This window comes from Trachurus trachurus (genome assembly GCF_905171665.1).
Source record: "Trachurus trachurus genome assembly, chromosome: 17".
In the NCBI taxonomy this organism is placed as follows: domain Eukaryota; kingdom Metazoa; phylum Chordata; class Actinopteri; order Carangiformes; family Carangidae; genus Trachurus; species Trachurus trachurus.
The window spans coordinates 26,962,398-26,980,960 of record NC_139900.1 but is presented as its reverse complement, the minus strand read 5'-3'; the positions used below and the strand labels follow the sequence as shown (position 1 = coordinate 26,980,960).

Sequence of the window (18,563 nt, the reverse complement as noted above, 5' to 3'; positions counted from 1 at the left end):
CAGCGGTGCTATATTCCATGTTTACAGCCTCTGTGATCTGATAGGGCAGATGGGATGGAAGCCAGGGTTTCCTCAAAGGCATGAGCTCACTGTTGTATTTTTGTGCCACATTTGATCATCTGTAGTACTCACTGTTGGAAACCTGTGAAAGCCCATCCAGTCATTTAATGTTTGTATCCCTAACAGTCCTTTTAATGGTTTCTGATAGACTAAGGGGAAGTTACAGATATTGTGAAATTATAAAAAGACATGAGCTTACAGTGTATCACATAAATCTTAATGAAGTTTTAAATCCTGACAGAGCTGAGTAAACAGTAACCTCTGTGTTCTTTGACCCTGAGAGTTGCAAGGAAACAGCTAAATAAAGACGAGGATGTAGTGGTGCAAATACATAACTATGTGTTGGCACACATGCTTAAGATAGAAGTGAGGCTGTCACTGACGGCTCTGACCGTGACGCAGACCTTGGCCCTCTGAGCTGCTGTGGAACTGATATCACCCCAGCATACTGACGCTTTGACCCTGGGATGTGTCTGGTATGAATAAGACACAGGCAGGAATGTGAGGGGACATCTATGGTGTCTCCTATAGAGTTTCTGAGGATTACCGGCACGATTTATAGTGAATTATCCTAAAGAATGTTGAAAATCGTTTTATATTCTTTACAAGGTATATTTCAACCACTGGATTGAATGATTACGGTATGAAAGAGCGCCCTTAGCAGAGTCAGCATTGTACCGTCTAACCAGAACAGGACGTTTAGTGTGTTCCTGTTTGTGTTTGCCCACTGACACAGATACTGTCCCACCCAGTGCCCGTTATAGTGGGTGACAATGTAGCTGTGGGAATGGGAGGTGGAGGGGAGCCCCAGTCCCCCGGTGACTAACAGAGGTGATTGACTCAGCCAGAGCAGCAGCAGCAGCAGCAGCCGCCAGCCCACCCTCCCAAAAATAGCCAAAGTCTTCCACTGGGGCAGCGGAGCCTGATAAAAATCAGCTGTCACTGAGGCCACAGGACTAGAAAGCGATCAGTCACAGAGAACTACGAGGCAGAGAGGAGACAGGCTGCGCCACACATCACATCACACAGGCCTTGAGAGTCAGTTACCCAGCACAGAGGGGATAAACAGGGAAGGAAGTGAGAGCGACGCTGGTGTTTTAGTGAGTATCTTGAGTGTTAACTGGGTTGAAATGGTAAATGTTAATGTGTAATGTAGTTTTGTGTGACAGTTTTCATGTTTTATCCAGTGAGATTTGATTTCTTTGGATAAGCAGAATGGATGTTGATGGTCGTAGTGGACACGCTTTGTTTTCATTTCAGCAAAAATACATTTCATTTAATTCATAGAGCATAAAACATTAGAATAAACAATTTAGGTTTACAACTAATGATGAATTTATGATTTGTTCTATAACGTAAAAAAAAAAACTGTATGACAAAGATATATGATGAATTCAAAAAAATTAAGAATAAACATTTGATGAAAAGACCATAACTGAAACAATTAATTTTAAGTAGTTTCCAATCGACTAATCAATTGATTATAACACCTATAAAATGGTCTAAAATTGAATTACTGGCTTTGTCAAACTAGTGAAACAGAGGTGATGCAGATTCTTTCCATGTGCATGTCTTTCCTAATGAGAGATTTGATGATGCTGCTGGCATCTTCATTAAGTCTTAAGTTGACTATCAGTTTTCAGCCGCTGTCATAGACGTGTCTGAGACAGCAGGTCAGAGAACAGTATTAACTCTGTTATTGGCTTTACTTCTTTCCATGACTGTGAACTGCTGAGTGAGATGCAGCATAAAGGTTAGAAAAAACAAGAAGGGAAAAAATGTATATTGTGCCGGGGTGTGTGCGCTTTGGGGGGTCCGGGGCCCTCCGGAGTGAGCTACCTTCTGGCATGCAGATTTTCATTACAGTCTGTGAATGTGGCTACGATTGGCAACAGCTGATGGTGGTGAAGGTGGTGGTGGTGAAGAACAAATACCATTTGCATTTCACCATCATTTGTACAGCTGCCAGCAGCCCAAAACTCCCTGACATTACTGAGCCGCTAATAGCTCCTCTTCATTCCTGCAGAATGAACCCAGATCAAAGAGGAGTCAGAAAGCACCAGGAGATGTCTTTGATTGATAAGAACAGGATTTTACAAACAAGATCAAACTGTTTGTGTGTGAATGTATGGATGATAAGTGATGAAGTTGACCTCAGTTTAGTGGGTGAGGACGCGCATGGCTCTCATTCTGTCTGCTCATCCATCTATGCAAAATGCTTTAAGTCCGGACTCGTGAGAGGCGCCAGCTTGTTGGTCCGTCCTTTTGTCCTGGGAGGGCTTAGTGTGTGAAAAGAGGAGGTGTGCTCAAATCTGGACATTAGTTACAGCTGGATGGCCTGTGCAACACACAGGCCTGTTGACCTCTACCCATATTGTTCACTGGGCTGTTGTTGTTGAAATATTTTCTGAATCAAACATATCCACTTTATTCCTGACTAACATAACTCCACACTATTTCACCATTAGGTTATTGTTGTTTTCTTTTTATGTATTTTTAGAGGATATTTCCTTACAACAATCACAGTACCATAGCAGCAACACTCAGCTGCAGGTTAAAGCTGAAATCATTTCCATGTTTTTCATGGGGTCACATTCCTTTGGTCAGGAGTTGATGGTTTGATGGCTCACATAAACAATGTGCAAACAATCTGTGTCACTCCAGCTGAGCTAGCAGTTGCTGTTTTGTTTTGCTGTCTCTCTGTCTCTCTGTCTCTCTGTCTCTCTCTCTCTCTCTCTCTCTCTCTCTCTCTCTCTCTCTCTCTCTCTCTCTCTCTCTCTCTCTCTCTCTCTCTCTCTCTCTCTCTCACTCTCTCTGTCTCTCTCTTCTTGGGCGTCATGGTCAATCCACTGCATGCAATTTGGGGCACATCCCAGGCAGCAGGCGAGCAGGCTGTGTGGGCCTATTAATCTTGTCAGCCCCCTGGGATCAAAGCCTTCCTAAACTGACTAGTTTGTTATATATTTTCTCCTTGGCACAATAAATCACACGTCCACTGAGCTGCTCAGAATCACAGTTTGGAGGCCACACTGCAATGGTCAACATTGTTTCCATATTAACAAGGAGCTACAACAGTGATAAGAAAGTTTCCAAGATCATATATATACACATACTATGAACATCACTATAAATACACACACTCAGTGTTATCATTAAACTTGTTGCTGACACTAGACACCTAGACCCTCTCTGCTTTGTTTATTTTGGGACACAGTAATATCTGAGTCCTACTTTCACAAGAGTCAGTGTATCGACATTTGAGACAATCCAAATTTTATTTTACCACAGTTATTGTTGTTATTAAGCCAGTTACTTTGGTACTTTGGCTGTAAATCTTATTGTATTTATATTGTCTTTATGCTACAGGTGATAAAATTAGCCCATCACTGACCAAGGGAGGATCCCCAGCTGGACTACCCAGAGACAGGATATCTACTTCCTCCTCGGTGAGAGACAGATCAGCTCTCTATCTGTCAAGAGCAGCAGCTATCGACTCCACAGGAGGCTCAACACAGCCAGTGAGTTCCAGAAATGCCTCTCATTCCTCCCCACACACTGAGGTCAAGGGGCTTCAGTGGGGAATGGCCACAATGCTCTGACAATAGGAGCAACTCCACATGTTGCACTTAATCTACTGCATTCCTCAAATATAGCACATGTGCAGAACAGTGCGTAGTATATACTTACACTGAAAATAATGCCTCTCATGATCCAAAGCCATATAAATCACACTTTCTATTTCTGTTGTTCAGCAGGAATTCATTGGTTCTCCACTGACAAGTTCTAAAAACAGTAAGGTACTGTATTCTCCTGCTTTATTTTCATCCCCTTACTGAAGTGTGGTTGCTATTAACTGTGTGCTGTGGTAGTTCACTATTTCACTCTGCTTGCATGACCAAAGACAGTTAACCTTTGACCTAGAACTGAAGCAATAACATTGCATTGGCTTGACATTTACATTATAGAAGTTCATAATAATTGTAATACACTGAATATACACCTCGTGAAAATTCCTGATGCCATGAATGTGACAAGATTATAAAGCTACTTCAGAAGATTACAGAAACAATTGGGGAAGCCATCCTTGAAAAATTATATGAAATTAAAATTTAATATGAGTGCCCAAGATTTTTTTTAAAGGTGTACAGAAAAGAAAATTGAATTTGAGCCCACTCTGGATCATAAAATTAATGTAATAACTCATCTTTCAGACGATGTAGGTCAAACTTTGTGCAAAATTCTATTTTTGAGTAAATCCGGGATGAAAGTGTGTATTTTTTTTTCGCATTGGATAGTGCAGGCGCACGGATTATACGTCAGCCTGTACACGATTCACCAGCCACTGATATTGGATCCGTCATCCGTAATTCAAACGTCTGAGACACACACACACACACGGAGCTCGGTCTCGCCCCAAGCTTTGAATATCCCGCCCGCTCGATAACGACCAATCAAATTCGTTTTCCTCACTCGGGTAAACTCGTGTTGCAGCTCGTGACAACTCGGCGCGACAAACAGGACAAACGGCCATTTCTGTACACCTTTAAGTGTCTGAATCTACGTTCTAATATTTACAGTGCAGTGTGTAGGCACTGTGCTGACAGTGATGCATGATTCATTATTTTGGCTCAGTATTCCAATACATTAAATCAAAATGAAACAATGCCAATTAGTACTGACTTTCATCTTCACCTATATCCAGGGCCGTTGTATAGGGGAGAAAGGTGATGATAATTCTAGGGGCCCAGCGCCCAGTAGTGCCCACAAAAACCCCAGTAGTCTAATCTTTGTATGACTGAATTATTCTGCATAAGACCCTGACTAATAGTACATACATTATTACATAGTAATGCTGCATTAGCATCAAAACAGAGTAGGCTAAATAAAAAGTCAGGGGGCAGGGGCCCACTTGAGTATTTTTTCAGGGAGCCCAGAATTCCTAGCAACGGCCATGCCTATATCAGTAACTGATCAAATAGCTGTAAGTGAACTTTCCGCTCGAACTGCAATTTCCCTCTGCAGCTGCTCTTCACAGCATAGTTGTTGGCCACAGCAGGCGACCAATTCTTGCAACTATAACACAAAATAGAAAACTGACTGCAGGATGGCAATGAGCATTTATTAGAGAAAAGCACAGTGGCATGAATACTGGACTTAAATTAATCAGGTAGAGCAACTGATTGTACTGTACGTATGTATTGGTAACTTGTGTTTGCTGCCCCCAAGTAGACAACAATGCGGGTTTAAATGAATGACTAAATCCTTGTTTTTATTGTCCAAAACATATCCGCTTACCAAATACTAAAAAAAGGGACTATATGCAATAAAAGATTTATTCTTCCAGATGGTTCTAGAGAGAAAAAAAGAGTTTGAGCTTAAGTTATAAATGTCTGGCTGATGTCTGCCTACTAACAGCTATGAAGTGTTTTGTTAACCCTGGTGTGACAGAAGATGGTTTGCAGTGAAAAACATCAAGTGAGGATCGAGAAAGGTAAAGTATGGCTTCACTTGCCAAATGCATGACATTATATTATTTGCATGTACTTTTTCTAATATTGTTTTAATTTACTGAACTCTGACAATATTACTTCCCTCTCTTTTCATTTCAAGATGGCTGACATAGCCAGGAAAGTTACAGTTTCACAACCCCCTCATGATGAAGAAGACCTGCCTCTCCCTCCACCTCCTCCTGTACCTCCTAGACCCCTGGACTATGAAGGGCCTTCATCATTGACTAGCCTCCCTGTTCCTCCACCTAAAGAAACCTTCTCCACATTCTATCAGCAACGGCAGAAGAATGAGCTGAAGAGGCTCTTCAAACACATCCACCCAGACCTAAGGGCAAATCTTGATGATGTCGTGGATGACGATGTAATGAAGGCGGTTCAGTCAGAAAACACAGCAGATACAGCTAATCAATTTGAAGTGCAGTCCATGAGGTGGATTTTTGAGAATTGGACCCTAGACAATATTGGGGATCCTCATGCAACCAAGAAGCTGCTGGATGATGAAGAGTTAAAAGGTGGAAATGTCAGGAGCACGTCCTCAATGTTTGAGCATGCTGACAGCAGCCAACAAATGTTTGCTCAAAGACAGACGTCTGTCAGAGGTGATGTGAGAACATCAACGTGGCTGTTTGAGACTCAGCCTTTAGATGCTGTAAATAAAACCAAAAGAGAAGAGGGTGAACTGGTCGAGGCAGTGTTGAAAGAACCCATCCAGCCAGGAGATGTGAGAGGGACTCGGCTTCTCTTTGAGTCTCAAACAGTGAGTGACTTGGGTCGCTGCAACTCTGTAGAAGACTATAGCTTCCTGAAACTGAGATCAGAGCTCCAGGAGCAGAAAGGAGACGTCCAGAAGACTGTGAAACTCTTCCAAGCAGAGCCTTGCTGTGCCATCAGAGACAACAGCGGCAATATTCATGAAATTAAATCCATTTGCAGGGAAGAGATCAACAGCAACAACATCAGTACTGCCCGCTGGCTTTTTGAAACCCAGCCTCTGGACTTGATTAATAAGGGAACTGATGGAGTGAAAATAATTCGGGGTATATCACTGGAAGAGGGTCACAGAGCAGGAGTTGACCAAAAGAGGTGGATGTTTGAAACACAGCCATTTGACACCATACAAGAGGTTGAGGGAGCAGCAGACAATTTTAAAGGAACTGTGGGTGAATGTGAAGGAGAGGCTGATGTTGTCAACAAAAGGAAGTTTTTTGAGATGAAACCTTTGGCAGCACTGAAAGGAGATTCACCAGAAAAGGAAGACATCATTGGAGGGGATGTCAAGACTTCTCTGTGGCTGTTTGAAACTCAACCCATGGAGACTCTTACTGATACCTATGAAGTTGGGCGTCTGAAGAAAATTACCCTTTCAGCTGATGAACAAGGAGAAGTGAAAGGCAGAAAGCAAATGTTTGAGAGCTGCAGTATCAAAAAGGATGCCTCGCTTAAAGAACAAGAGATTGAAAAGGGTGATGTAAAGGGATTCAAACATCTTTTTGAAACGATTCCTTTGGGCAAAATTGCTCATTCTGACGAAGAAATTGTTGAGAAGGAAAATGCCATTACACCAGGAGATGTAAAGGGTAACAAAGAAATGTTTGAGACAACTCCTTTGTATGCAATCAAGGACAGCTCTGGAAACCTCCATAAAATCACAACAGTAAGCCGAGAAGAATTCATCAAAGGGAAGGTCCAAAACTATAAGTGGATGTTTGAGACCAAACCTTTACATGAGCTTGCAGATGAAGAAGGAAATGTCGAGGTAATCAAAGGCATTACCAGACAGGAGGATACAATGGGTGATGTAAAGACGGCAAAGTGGCTCTTTGAAACCCAGACAATAGATGGGATCCATTCCAAGTTCAACAAGACAGAACAAAATGCTTCAGCAGCAGAAGAGCCGAATAAAGGTGACGTCAAGACTTGCAAATGGCTGTTTGAGACACAACCAATGGACATTTTGTATGATAAATCAGAAAAAGTGATGGATAAAGAAGCCATTGACAAAACCAATGTCAAGTCCTTTACTTGGCTTTTTGAATCACAGCCTCTAGACAGCATCAAAGATGGTGAGGAGTACAATCTGAAGCTCTGCAATACCATACAGGACTCAGTCAAGTCAGAGGTCGGTGTTCAAACAGTCAAACATCTTTTTGAAACAGAAACCTTGGATAGAATTAGGAAGGAAACAAATTCAGAACAAGACATGAGATGTGTCAGCCAGGTCAACTTTCAGTCAGGAGATGTCTCACGAGTCAAAGAACTTTTTGAATCTCAGTCCCTTGATGAAATAGGATCTGAAATGATGAGAATGTCTGATGAACAAACCCAAGGTGAGCACATAGAAAAGGGTTCAGTACACAAATTTACTTGGATGTTTGAGAACTGCCCCATGAACCTGATCAATAAGGACAATGATGCAGAAATTCAGAGAGAGAGCGGTGCTGAGAGTGGGGATATCCAGAACAAGAGGTTTATATTCGAAACTTCCTCATTGGACAAAATCCAACATGAACCCCTTGAGCAGAACTTGCTCACTGCGGAACAGCCGGAAAGCAATGTAGATGTGAAATCAAGCACCATGATGTTTGAGTCCATGCCACTGTATGCCATTAGAGACAAAAAGGGGCAGTTTCATGAGGTCACAACAGTGAAAAAGGAGGAAGTAATGAGTGGTGACGTACGAGGAGCAAGGTGGATGTTTGAAACAAAACCACTCGATGCAATCAAAGCAGAGAATGAGGTTTATGTGATCCGAGCTGTCACCCAAGAAGATGTTGAAAAGGGAGATGTCAAGTCAGCCAGATGGAAATTTGAGACGCAACCTTTGGACTCCCTTGCCAGCAGAGAGGAGCCCTCTGTCAGGGTCATTGAAGACTTTGGCAGCAGCAGTGTGCAGCTCAATAAGCAGATATTTGAAGCTGAGCAGAAGCAGAAGTTTGTGCGAATGGTTAGTGTCACTGATGTACAGCAGGGTGATGTCAGGACCTCCACCTGGCTCTTTGAGAATCAACCGATGGAAAGTCTGAAAGGGGAACCTCAGGAGCAAGGTCCAGTAAAAACTGTCCACAGGGAGGACAGCCAGAAAGGAGATGTGAAACGCTGCACTTGGATGTTTGAATCTCAGCCACTGGACAAAATCAAGGAGCCTGAGGATGCCTCAAAGCAAGGAGTTGAGGAGGAGATACCAAAAGCTGATGTGAAGTGCACTACCTGGCTCTTTGAGACCACTCCATTGGACAAGATCACTGCCAACAGTGTTGCTGACAGCCTGCTGTATCTACACCAAATGTCTTTTGTTCACTCAAGCGGCATCATAATAGAAGCAAATGAAAGTAGTAATGTAAACATGGCTAAATATCTGCTTGAAAGCAATGAAGGTGTGACAATCCAGAAGGAAGAGGTTGTTGGGGGTAACATCAGGAACATCATGTTACAACTCTTACTTAAACCAACCCTAAAGCCTCAAGTTACTCTTCTGAGAGAGGTGGAGAAGGGGGACGTGAACACAACAGTTGTAGAACTTCCAGTCTACCAGTCACCCACAACTATCAACCTCGAGAAAGATCAAAGGATACAAAACATTGTCCAGATGATTGATGAATTGCTTGTTCAAGACAAGATTTTGAAAAAAGGAATCGTAATGCAAGAGACTGCAGGGGGACAAGCAGAGATGTCCGTTTATTCACTCATCTGCAACAGTGAGACCAGAACTGAGAGTCACATCATCGAGAGGGGAGATGTGAAGTCAACGATTGGAAATCTGTTAGCCACTGCCAAGAGTCAGAGGACTGCAGCATCATGTAGAGTGGATGACAATGAAAAGGGAAATGTAAACTTGTACAAAAGTTGCATTGAGAAAGGAGATCTGCACTACCTGAAGAGTCTTCATACTGAGTTGTCAGGGGATGAAGTTGATAGTGACAGTGTTCTTGCTAAAGAACAGACTGAAATCGTTCACGGGGATGTGAGAGAGGCAAAGAGAAGTCTCTGCCAGCAGAAAGAACAGGTGGAGCGAACCATTTCTGATGTCTTGCCAGGAGATGTACAGAATACCAAAAAAGTTTTTTCATCCGAGTGCTCTTTCAGTGTTGACACATGTGTTCCAAAGGAAGAAATAATCCCTGGGGATGTCTTAACAGCGAAGCAACAACTTGCAGTAAAGCAAGCCGTCATGGTGGAAAAAGAGGAGATTGTGGCCGGGGACATCAAAGCAACACTGCAGTCATTGGAACGTGCAAAACAACAGAGCATGTGTGTGGAGCGGGAGATCATTAAACCTGGAACTATCTATGACATGGATCTATCGACAGAAAGTCCTGACATAGAGGGAAGCCCTGCACAAAAAGAGGTCATTATATCTGGAGATGTGAAAGCAGCTAAAAAGTCCCTTGAAATGGCTAAACAGCAAAGTATGAATGTGGAGCGTGAAGTCGTTGTTCCTGGAAAAATATACAACATCAATGTCTCGGCACAAGAGGGAAGCTCATCAGCAGCGACGCAATCCACGTGTTCATCTTCCTCCAGATGCCAGCAAATCAGGACTTGTCCAAAGGTCAGTGATGCAGTGAAAGGTCAGGGAAGCCATGTTTCCTATGAGGCTTGTCAACAAAGAGCAGATGTAGTTAGTACCTGTGCACCAGAATCACTGCCACCTTTTGTAAGTTATGAGTGTAATGGCCAGATGACAGAAGATGAGACAGAAGAAGTTATCAGAGGAGATGTGAGGGCAGCTATTAGGTCTCTGCAGAATGCAGCAACAGAACAGAAGCTCCTAGACAAAGAAGATATTGTAAAAGGTAATGTTCAATTGGCTCTGCAATCTCTTAGAAATTCTAGTATAAATGTATCCAAAGGAGATTATAAAGCTGCAATGATATACAGAAATTCAGGTAGGGCTTGTTCAGGGAGGAGCGAGACTGTTCACAAGCCATGTGTTGTGGTGTCTGTGCCTCCATCTGACACAACATTGTCTCCTTCAATTTCAGTAACCTGTGAAGGACAACCACGCATTACAACACAGAATTCAACACCCAACCCTGTAGCAAATGGAAACTCAATATCATCCAGCTCTGAGTGTGTAACTCCACCTCCACTCCCCCAAAAGACTAGTGAGAATCCACAGGAGCAGAAGCCAGCTTTACCACCAAAGCCACAATGGATGAAATCAATAGCTGTAGACGAGGAACCAAATATTCCACTTCCTGCTACTCCTGAAGTTTCTTCCCCCATCGACGGCAATGGGATGAGCGCAGAGATTCCTCCAAAACATAATTCCAAGCAATTCCCTTTGCCCTCTACAGATAAACTACAAGCAAGCAGAACCAATGAAGAAATATTACATGAAACATACCACAAAAAATGTGTTAATAAATCAGTGCAAGATTCAAGTCAGTCAAATGAACATCTAATAATCAACTCAGTGACTCAGGAAATCAAGAAGCAAAAGAAAACAGCACCACTTAAAGGGGACAAATCGAACTGCCAAGTAATTAACAGCACTGTGGAAATGGAGAGGAATTTAATACAGAAAATTAATGCAGCTGAGGAGATTCAGATGTGTATGAAGAGTTATGCAGAAGATGGTAAACATGAAATGAGCATGGGGTTGCAAGCCGCTCTACAGAACTTTGAAAGAAAGGAAAGTGAGTCTCTGGACAGAAAAGTCCCTTTGTTATCCAAAAGGGTTAAAGTAATAAATGAGAGTGACAATAAATGTACAAACAAAACCATTATTCAAAAAACCAAATCAAATCCTGAACCTATCAAAAAACAACATAGCACTGAGGTGCAGGTGTCAGACACCAACAGTCAGGCTGATATGTGCCATTTACAGCAAAATTACCTCAATGGACAGCATCAAAAGCTTGAGGATAAAGTTGTTCTTAGAGAGAAGAAGGGAAGGGAGACGGAGGATGAGCGGCGGCAGAGGCTTTCTGTTCACAAGGAGGAGATCATGAAAGGAAATGTGAAGGCAGCAATGGAAATTTTTGAAAATCTGAAAAAACGAGAGGAACTCCAAGGAATCCTGTCTCAGGTCCAGGAGATGGAAGGAGAAACCAGCAGTGTTGACGTCACCACCTTGAAGACATTATATGAGAATGTCCCTGCTTGGGTAGCCACTCCAAGCAGAAATGCCAAACAAAGTAAAACACAGGAAAAGAAAGTTGAAGTAGAGACACAGGATGATGATTTAGAAAGTATCTCCTCAGTTGACACTGCATTTGAAGATCTAGAGAAGGCAAGTAAAGACATAATGAATCTTAAGGAAGAGACTCTTGCAAAACTTCTTGACATTGAAGAGGCTATTAAAAAGGCCTTGTACTCTGTCTCTAATCTTAAATCTGAGGCTGACATTGCGGGCTTGTCAGGACTTTTTGATGAATCTTTCCAATCTGAGCGAAACCATCAGTCTGCCAACAACATCAGGAAAATAAGTATCGGGTCAAGCAAGGCCAAATCAGGCCAAACAAAAGAGATCACTGATGTTTCAGATTCAACTTCTTCCAAGAAAGAAGTGCCTAGACACAATAACACAAAACAAGTGCACAATAAGCCACTGGTCAGACAGTCCTCTTCCCAGTCCTCCCCGTCATTCATCTCCATTCACTCAGCTGCCAGAAAACCTGCTGAACAACCAAAGCCAACCATGTCCACATTTAAACCAAAAACAGAGGATAGTTCCCAGGATGCAAAAAGTGAGCTGAGACAGGAGTCTGCTGCAGTGTCCTCAAAAAATGGTACAAACAATCCTGTGCAACGCAAGGTCAGTGTGCTTGAGGTGAAAACTGTGCCAGAGCAACCTGCAGGGATCATCGGCACAAAGACTGTCAGTGAGACATATGAAGAGACCGACGGCTTTGGCAACGTATTTGTTTCCTCCACGACCTCAACATTTGTCACCAAACAATCTGACACTAATTCATCTGCTCTGTTTGAAGTAGTTGGGAGTCCAACCAGATATGAAGTTGTAACGTCCCCTTTATTGCGAAGATCTGGTCGCCCTTTTGAAAATAATGCCAAGGAGGAAGGAACAGTGTTTGTAACATTTAGCCAACCAAAGGACAAGCACTAAACAAGCCACTTATCAGAGAGTGCAATTCCCAGTCCTTTACTTTTAGAAAAGCAGTTATTCCATTTGTATATTTATCACAATATGTTTAAACTAAAAGGTTTTGTTAGTCATAAAACTGATTATCTAAAAATATTTTAAAAAATGTTGACTTTTAATTGAAAATTGTGTCTTATAGATTTTATACTGTAACCACACGATCAAGTGTTTCTCCTCTTTTATTAAATATTAGCATATAGTTGATACTGTATGTTCTGTTGTGTAAATGGTGAAATAAATGACAGTTTAAAGACCAGGTCTTAAAAACTGATTTCTATTTTTTTGCACTGGTGCCTCTTCATCCTGTCATTTCTTTTAAATCTTAATGGGTTGAATATTGTCAATTATCATGGAACACCATGTCATCAACCACTGATATTTTATTTATTCATTTACCTTTATTCAACTAGGATGTTCCATTGAGATCAGAAATCTCTTTCACAAGGGAGACCTGGCCAAGGTAGCAGCCATGTCAAATCAGCCCATACAAGATAGACAATAAACAATCAAAACAAAATGTCGGATACTCACACACTGTTCACTCCAGAAAAAACAATGAGCTCCCTCACTGCATTCTTTAAAATAAACTTAAAATCATTAATAGATATACAAGTTTTTAGTTTAAGAACTTTAAGTACATTATTCCATTAACCTAAGCAGGTCAGCTCAGACAAATAATTTACTAAATGTTCACAAATGTTCACTCTGGCAATGGAAATACAGTACCGGTAAATAAATATGATGAAATAATTGTTTTTCTATTTCTATGGCCTGAATTAGCAAAATACAGGCAAATAAGGCAGATTTAAGTTTGTTTGAAGATGAAACTAGGTTATGTTGGGCTAAACCAGGCCTTGGGTCTGTTTCACTATCAAACACATTTGAAATGAAATAAAAAGTTTTCACTCAAATCACATAGCTGTTAAGCTTTGGCTTCATATTGTTTTCTTTACCAAGAATTTAATAATAGTGTAGGCTACTGTATTGTACCTATACTAGGTGTCTGGTTAAACTGTCTGGTCACTAAAATGTGCAAGCTAATCAGAAGTTTCAGAGGCTGTGATACATAGTGAGGATAGATGTAATGTTCAACAACTTGGGATCAAAGGAATAAAAGAAAATCATTAAAATATTTAGAAAGTAGGAGGAATAAAAACAGGACAGAGAGGTCCTCTAATGTCGGTGTCCATTGAACTGAAGTTGTTTTTTATTATCCCAGTTCCAGTCACCTGCCCAGGAAATGTGTTCAGCCTGTTTGTCACCTGTCTATCCAATGGAAAAAATGGTCGCCAACAAACTTGTCCTGCACACCAACTGTTTCTGCTGTAAGCACTGTCGGAAGAAGCTCAGGTGAGGTTACTTTATGGTTCGAAAAACTGATTCAGATAAATTGCTGAGTAATTCCCATATTTAGTACACAGTAAATTTCTATGTGCTGTTTGAGTTAAAACATTATAATGGAGGATTTAAGAAAAAAAAATACTGAAATCATTCACCTAAGCTGATGAAGCATGACAAATAAATCAAATTCAAAAATATCTGATTGATTGATTTTTAAAAAGTTTAATATCACAAAAGGCTTTGTTTTGTTTTGTTTCAGCATTCGCAACTATTCTTCTCTTTATGGAGAGTTCTACTGCATGTCTCACTACCAACAGCTTTTTAAAAGAAAGGGAAATTATGATGAGGGATTTGGGCACAAACAACATAAAGATCGTTGGCTTGGGGAAAATAAAGGAATAGATGAGCTGGATGCTTCGCCAACTCCCAAAACTAAAAAACCAACAGCTACCTACAACTTGAAAACTTCTGATGGGCCAAGAGACATCTCGGCAAGTGTGTTTATTACAAAGTCATCTGTAACGGAGCCTGGGAATAAGAGAGATGCTGATGTGAAAGGCAAACTGAAAATGAGCTGGCCACCAGAGAAGAAGAATACGGGTGTTAACTCATCACAGAGGGCGTATACACCAGCTCTGAATAAGAGCCCTGACATCAGTAAAATAGCAACTAATAGCATGAGCTTTACAGAGCATCAGAAAAGTGACAGGACCCAATTAAAGATCAACCAGTCAGGGGAAGTGAAGGACAAAGGGATCAAGGATCAATCAAAGACAACAAGGTTTACCTCACCTGAGTTACGTTCAGAGGAATCAAAACAGAGGACTGATCCAACCAAAGCTGGAAGCAACCAAGACAGCATCTCTCCAAGAAAGCTCACCTTTACTTCACCCTCCACAGATAAAGGTTTTATTTACACAAACCAAAGAATAGCGAAGACAAATGTGGCACTCGCTTCAGAGTCAAACTACAGTCCAGCAGTTAACAGGCCGGATTTATTTCCAAATAAAGCTAAGAAGTTTGTACGATTTGCTCCCAAAGTTGACGTGGCTCAGTTTGATGAACCTTCTCAAACGATCTTGGAGCCTCCACAGCAATCTGAACAAAATCAAGTGAATAAGTCCAAGGACATGCAAGAAGAAAGAAATGGCTTTGATCATTTGACATCTGAGCTCAGTGAAAAACAGAGCAAAAATGAAGTGAGCCATGAACTCCCTGAAAATGAATGTCATGGAGAAATAACCAATACGTTGGTTGAGGGCAGTCAAGTGAGTCCTCCAGCTGATATTACAGTTCTCAATGGAGCTGCAGAGAAGCCTGAGAAATCACATGATACTCAGAGTCTCACTGAAACTTCCAGTTCAACTGAAGATGTACTGGATCAAAAGTCACCGGATCATTTGGATGTTATCCCAGAAAGCTCAGTCAATCCACATGAACTACAAGATCCAGCCGTCCTGCACAGTTCTGCAGGACAAATGACTGAAGAAGAAGGCAGCCATGACAGCAATAAAAATCCACCTGAAAAGATTGACTCAGCCAATGATCAAGAAAATAATGGTAGTCAGAATAAGGCTGTTGTGAGAACAAATTCTCTGAAGGATGCTGCAAAACCAGCTGAAAAGACCAAGCCCAGACTGGGCTCCTGGTCTAAAGGAAAGAGTCCTTTGTCTAAGCTCTTCACATCAGGTGGGAATGAACGAACAAACAAGGCTGAATCAAAAGATGCCAAAAAACCAGAAGCCAAACCAGGAGGTGGAATCTTGGGAAGACTGTTTCAGTCATCCACAGAGAGGCTAGATGATAGCAAAAAAGTGGCTGCACAAGATGAAAGACAGGACAAAACACATGATGAAAATAAGACAGAGAAGGTAAAGGAAGCTATTACAGAGGAAATCCAAAACGAAAACAACACGCCTCAAGTCCCATCTCTGGAACAAGAGGATGTGAAGTCAAATTCTGCAGAGTCAAACATACCGGAGAGTAACAAATGTGAGGATATAAGCAAATCTACAGAGGTATCCAACCTGCTCAACAGTTCAACTACTGAGACGGGTGAGGATCATGCAGCTCCTCATCCAACTGATGATCAAGAGTCAGATTTACAGAGCAGTGGGACCGAGGACCTGTTGGTCTCTGCTCCTGGAATAGCTGAGTCTGGAGATCTTCCTGCTGCCGTGCAATCAGTGAGCCAATCATCTGAGGAGTCATTCAGCCAGTTGACAGCTGAGAAAAGTGGCGATGAAGTTTTAAGTGATCCATTTAATGATGATAATTTTGGAGACAGTGTCACTTCTGTCCCCACTGAGCCGCTGGTCATTCAGATCAATACTGATGAATCTGTTCAAAAGCCAAACGAATTATTTGATGCAGCAGCAGATGATGGAAGAAACATTGGAGAAGGAGCGCTGTTTGACCTCAACCATGAACCTCCTGCAGATTCTTCCAGTCTTTTTGGTCTGTCTGAATCTCAGAACTTTTTTGGAAACACACCTGGTGATATGTTTTCATCTTCTGCAGCTGTGGCTTCTGAAGGATTTAGTTTTCTTGACATTCAGCCAATGTCAACTGAGAGTGAGGTAACACTCAGTATGTCAGATGAGCTGATTGTCCCTGACCCAGCACCTCTAAACCAAGATAAGAGTCAAACCTCAGATCCTGATATAAACAGCCAGGTAAATGACCAGAGCTCTGGCTTTGACATATTCAGCCTAAATGATGATCTGTTCACCCAGCCTCCTGCTGTTCATGTGTCCGATCAGGGAAAAGCTGAAGTTTCCACAACCCAGGCATCTACCTTTATCGATGACACCTTCGGAGTTGGTGACATGTCAAACAGTGCAGGTGTGTTTGCAGTTCCAAACGGTGCAGCCTCTCCTGACCCACTGAATGATTTACTTGGTTTAGATGCATCGTCTGCTGCTGCTGCTTCTTCAGCTCCAATTGATATTTTTGCTGATGACATCTTCACATCAGGACCACAGCTGCTGCCACAATCTGAGGCTGGCACTGCTGATTCATTTATGGACAGTATTTTAGGGCTTGAAAGCAATAATACTGAGCAAGCAGCAGCAAAAACAGACACAAACAGCAGCTGGATGGACGATCTGCTCGGGTGATTGTCTGTGATTTAAAACAATAGGCTACACAAAGTTGGAAAGTATAAGAAAAGAAGAAATCATATTAACATTGTTTTAAAACCTGTAGCCTATACTGTAAGCCTCTTAACAGTTAAATAATCAAAGATGTTGTTCTCATTAACAATTTCATTTTGTTTAGAAATATGTGTTCAACACAACCTGTAATATTTCAAATTTCATTTCAAATTTGTGCGTGTCTTTATGTGTCTTTATATTACAGCTGCAGAATGAATTACATTAACAGTTGTACATTTTGGTAAATAGCTGTACATTTTAAGATTATTTTCCATGGAAATGATAGGATTCCTGGGTAATTAGGTGTAATTTGACTGTAAATTGTTTTTGTTCATTCCAGAAAATAAAATTTTATGAGATTATGAAAATTGCTGCAATAAAATTTCACCTTTTAAGTCCCAGTCAATTTTGTGTTTTTGTTCATTGGTCATTGCTCACACACGCACACACACCTTTTTAATGTTTATGTCATGATGTATGAAGATGATGAAGAACTGTGCAAAAACTGACACTTAATTTGATCAGTCTCTGTAACGTTAGGCCTATTCCAGTCTTTGTGCCAAGCTAAGCTAACTGTTTGCTGGTGTTAGCCTCATATTTGAACATTAGAGTGGTACGTGACTCCAGCTCTGAATTTATGTCTCTATATCATAAACTGTATCTTTAACCTTTTGCTATTTTCTTCGCAACCTTCCACTTACATTTTGTGTAGGCTATGTTTGCTTAGTCTGCACATGACTGTGACTTGCTAGCTTATCAAGGTACAAAATAATTTGAATATAGGCTAATGCCTATTGGGCAGGAAGCATTCAACAACATAGAAATTATCTTGGCATGTTGCGTTATTTGATATTTTTTCTTTATAATCGGCTGTATGTATAAAAAAAGAAAAAGAAAACTGCCACAAATTTGCCACACAGATAATATTAGCATGAACAGCTAACTTACCAATCTAGAAGAAAAGGCACAAGTTCAGAATCAAACATTTCTTCAATCTATTCTTTAATCACCAGCACAGTCTCCAGAGGTGGAGAGAGAAACGTTGAGTTTTGTCTATGACTTATTTTCTTCTCCTGAGGGTAACAAGCTAACTAGCTGTCACTTTCCTATAGCAACTATGTAGCCTTCAGTCTGTCCTGAAGACTCAGACTGAACAAAGAGAGCTGAAACTCTTATCAAGAAACCATGTTCAGCAGCAAATTAAAACCTATTAGTAGCCCATTAAAAGAAAGGTTTGCAACAGAAATGTTCCTCTTTTTTATTTGTCATAATTTATTTTTCTCATGTTTACATACATTATGATCAGTAAAAATTCCAGTTAGGCTACTAGGCCTAATAGTTAGGCTAGTCAGTTTATGACAAATTCATTGGTCATTCATATTCAACAATTAA

The 18,563-nt window shown here is 41.1% G+C and overlaps 1 protein-coding gene across 5 annotated transcripts; it reads left to right on the top strand.

The window, feature by feature from the left end:
* Positions 1–987: 987 nt before the first annotated feature.
* On the top strand, positions 988–12,907 carry xirp1 (xin actin binding repeat containing 1). Of its 5 annotated transcripts, XM_083990640.1 has the most exons (5): positions 988–1,160; positions 3,427–3,578; positions 3,813–3,857; positions 5,671–10,119; positions 10,553–10,828. In XM_083990640.1, the coding sequence occupies exons 4-5, from the start codon at positions 5,671–5,673 to the stop codon at positions 10,553–10,555; spliced, it is 4,452 nt and encodes a 1,483-aa protein (XP_083846766.1). In that variant the 5' UTR covers positions 988–1,160; positions 3,427–3,578; positions 3,813–3,857; the 3' UTR covers positions 10,556–10,828. The 5 variants fall into 5 exon arrangements, with proteins under 5 accessions (XP_083846766.1, XP_083846764.1, XP_083846763.1 ...); XM_083990638.1 differs by having other exon boundaries at positions 3,427–3,506; positions 5,671–12,907; XM_083990637.1 differs by having other exon boundaries at positions 3,816–3,857; positions 5,671–12,907.
* Positions 12,908–18,563: the final 5,656 nt, after the last annotated feature.

Excerpts from the sequence above, each read along its gene's own strand:
- xirp1 (XM_083990638.1), top strand. The coding sequence starts at position 5,671 with ATGGCTGACATAGCCAGGAAAGTTACAGTTTCACAACCCCCTCATGAT.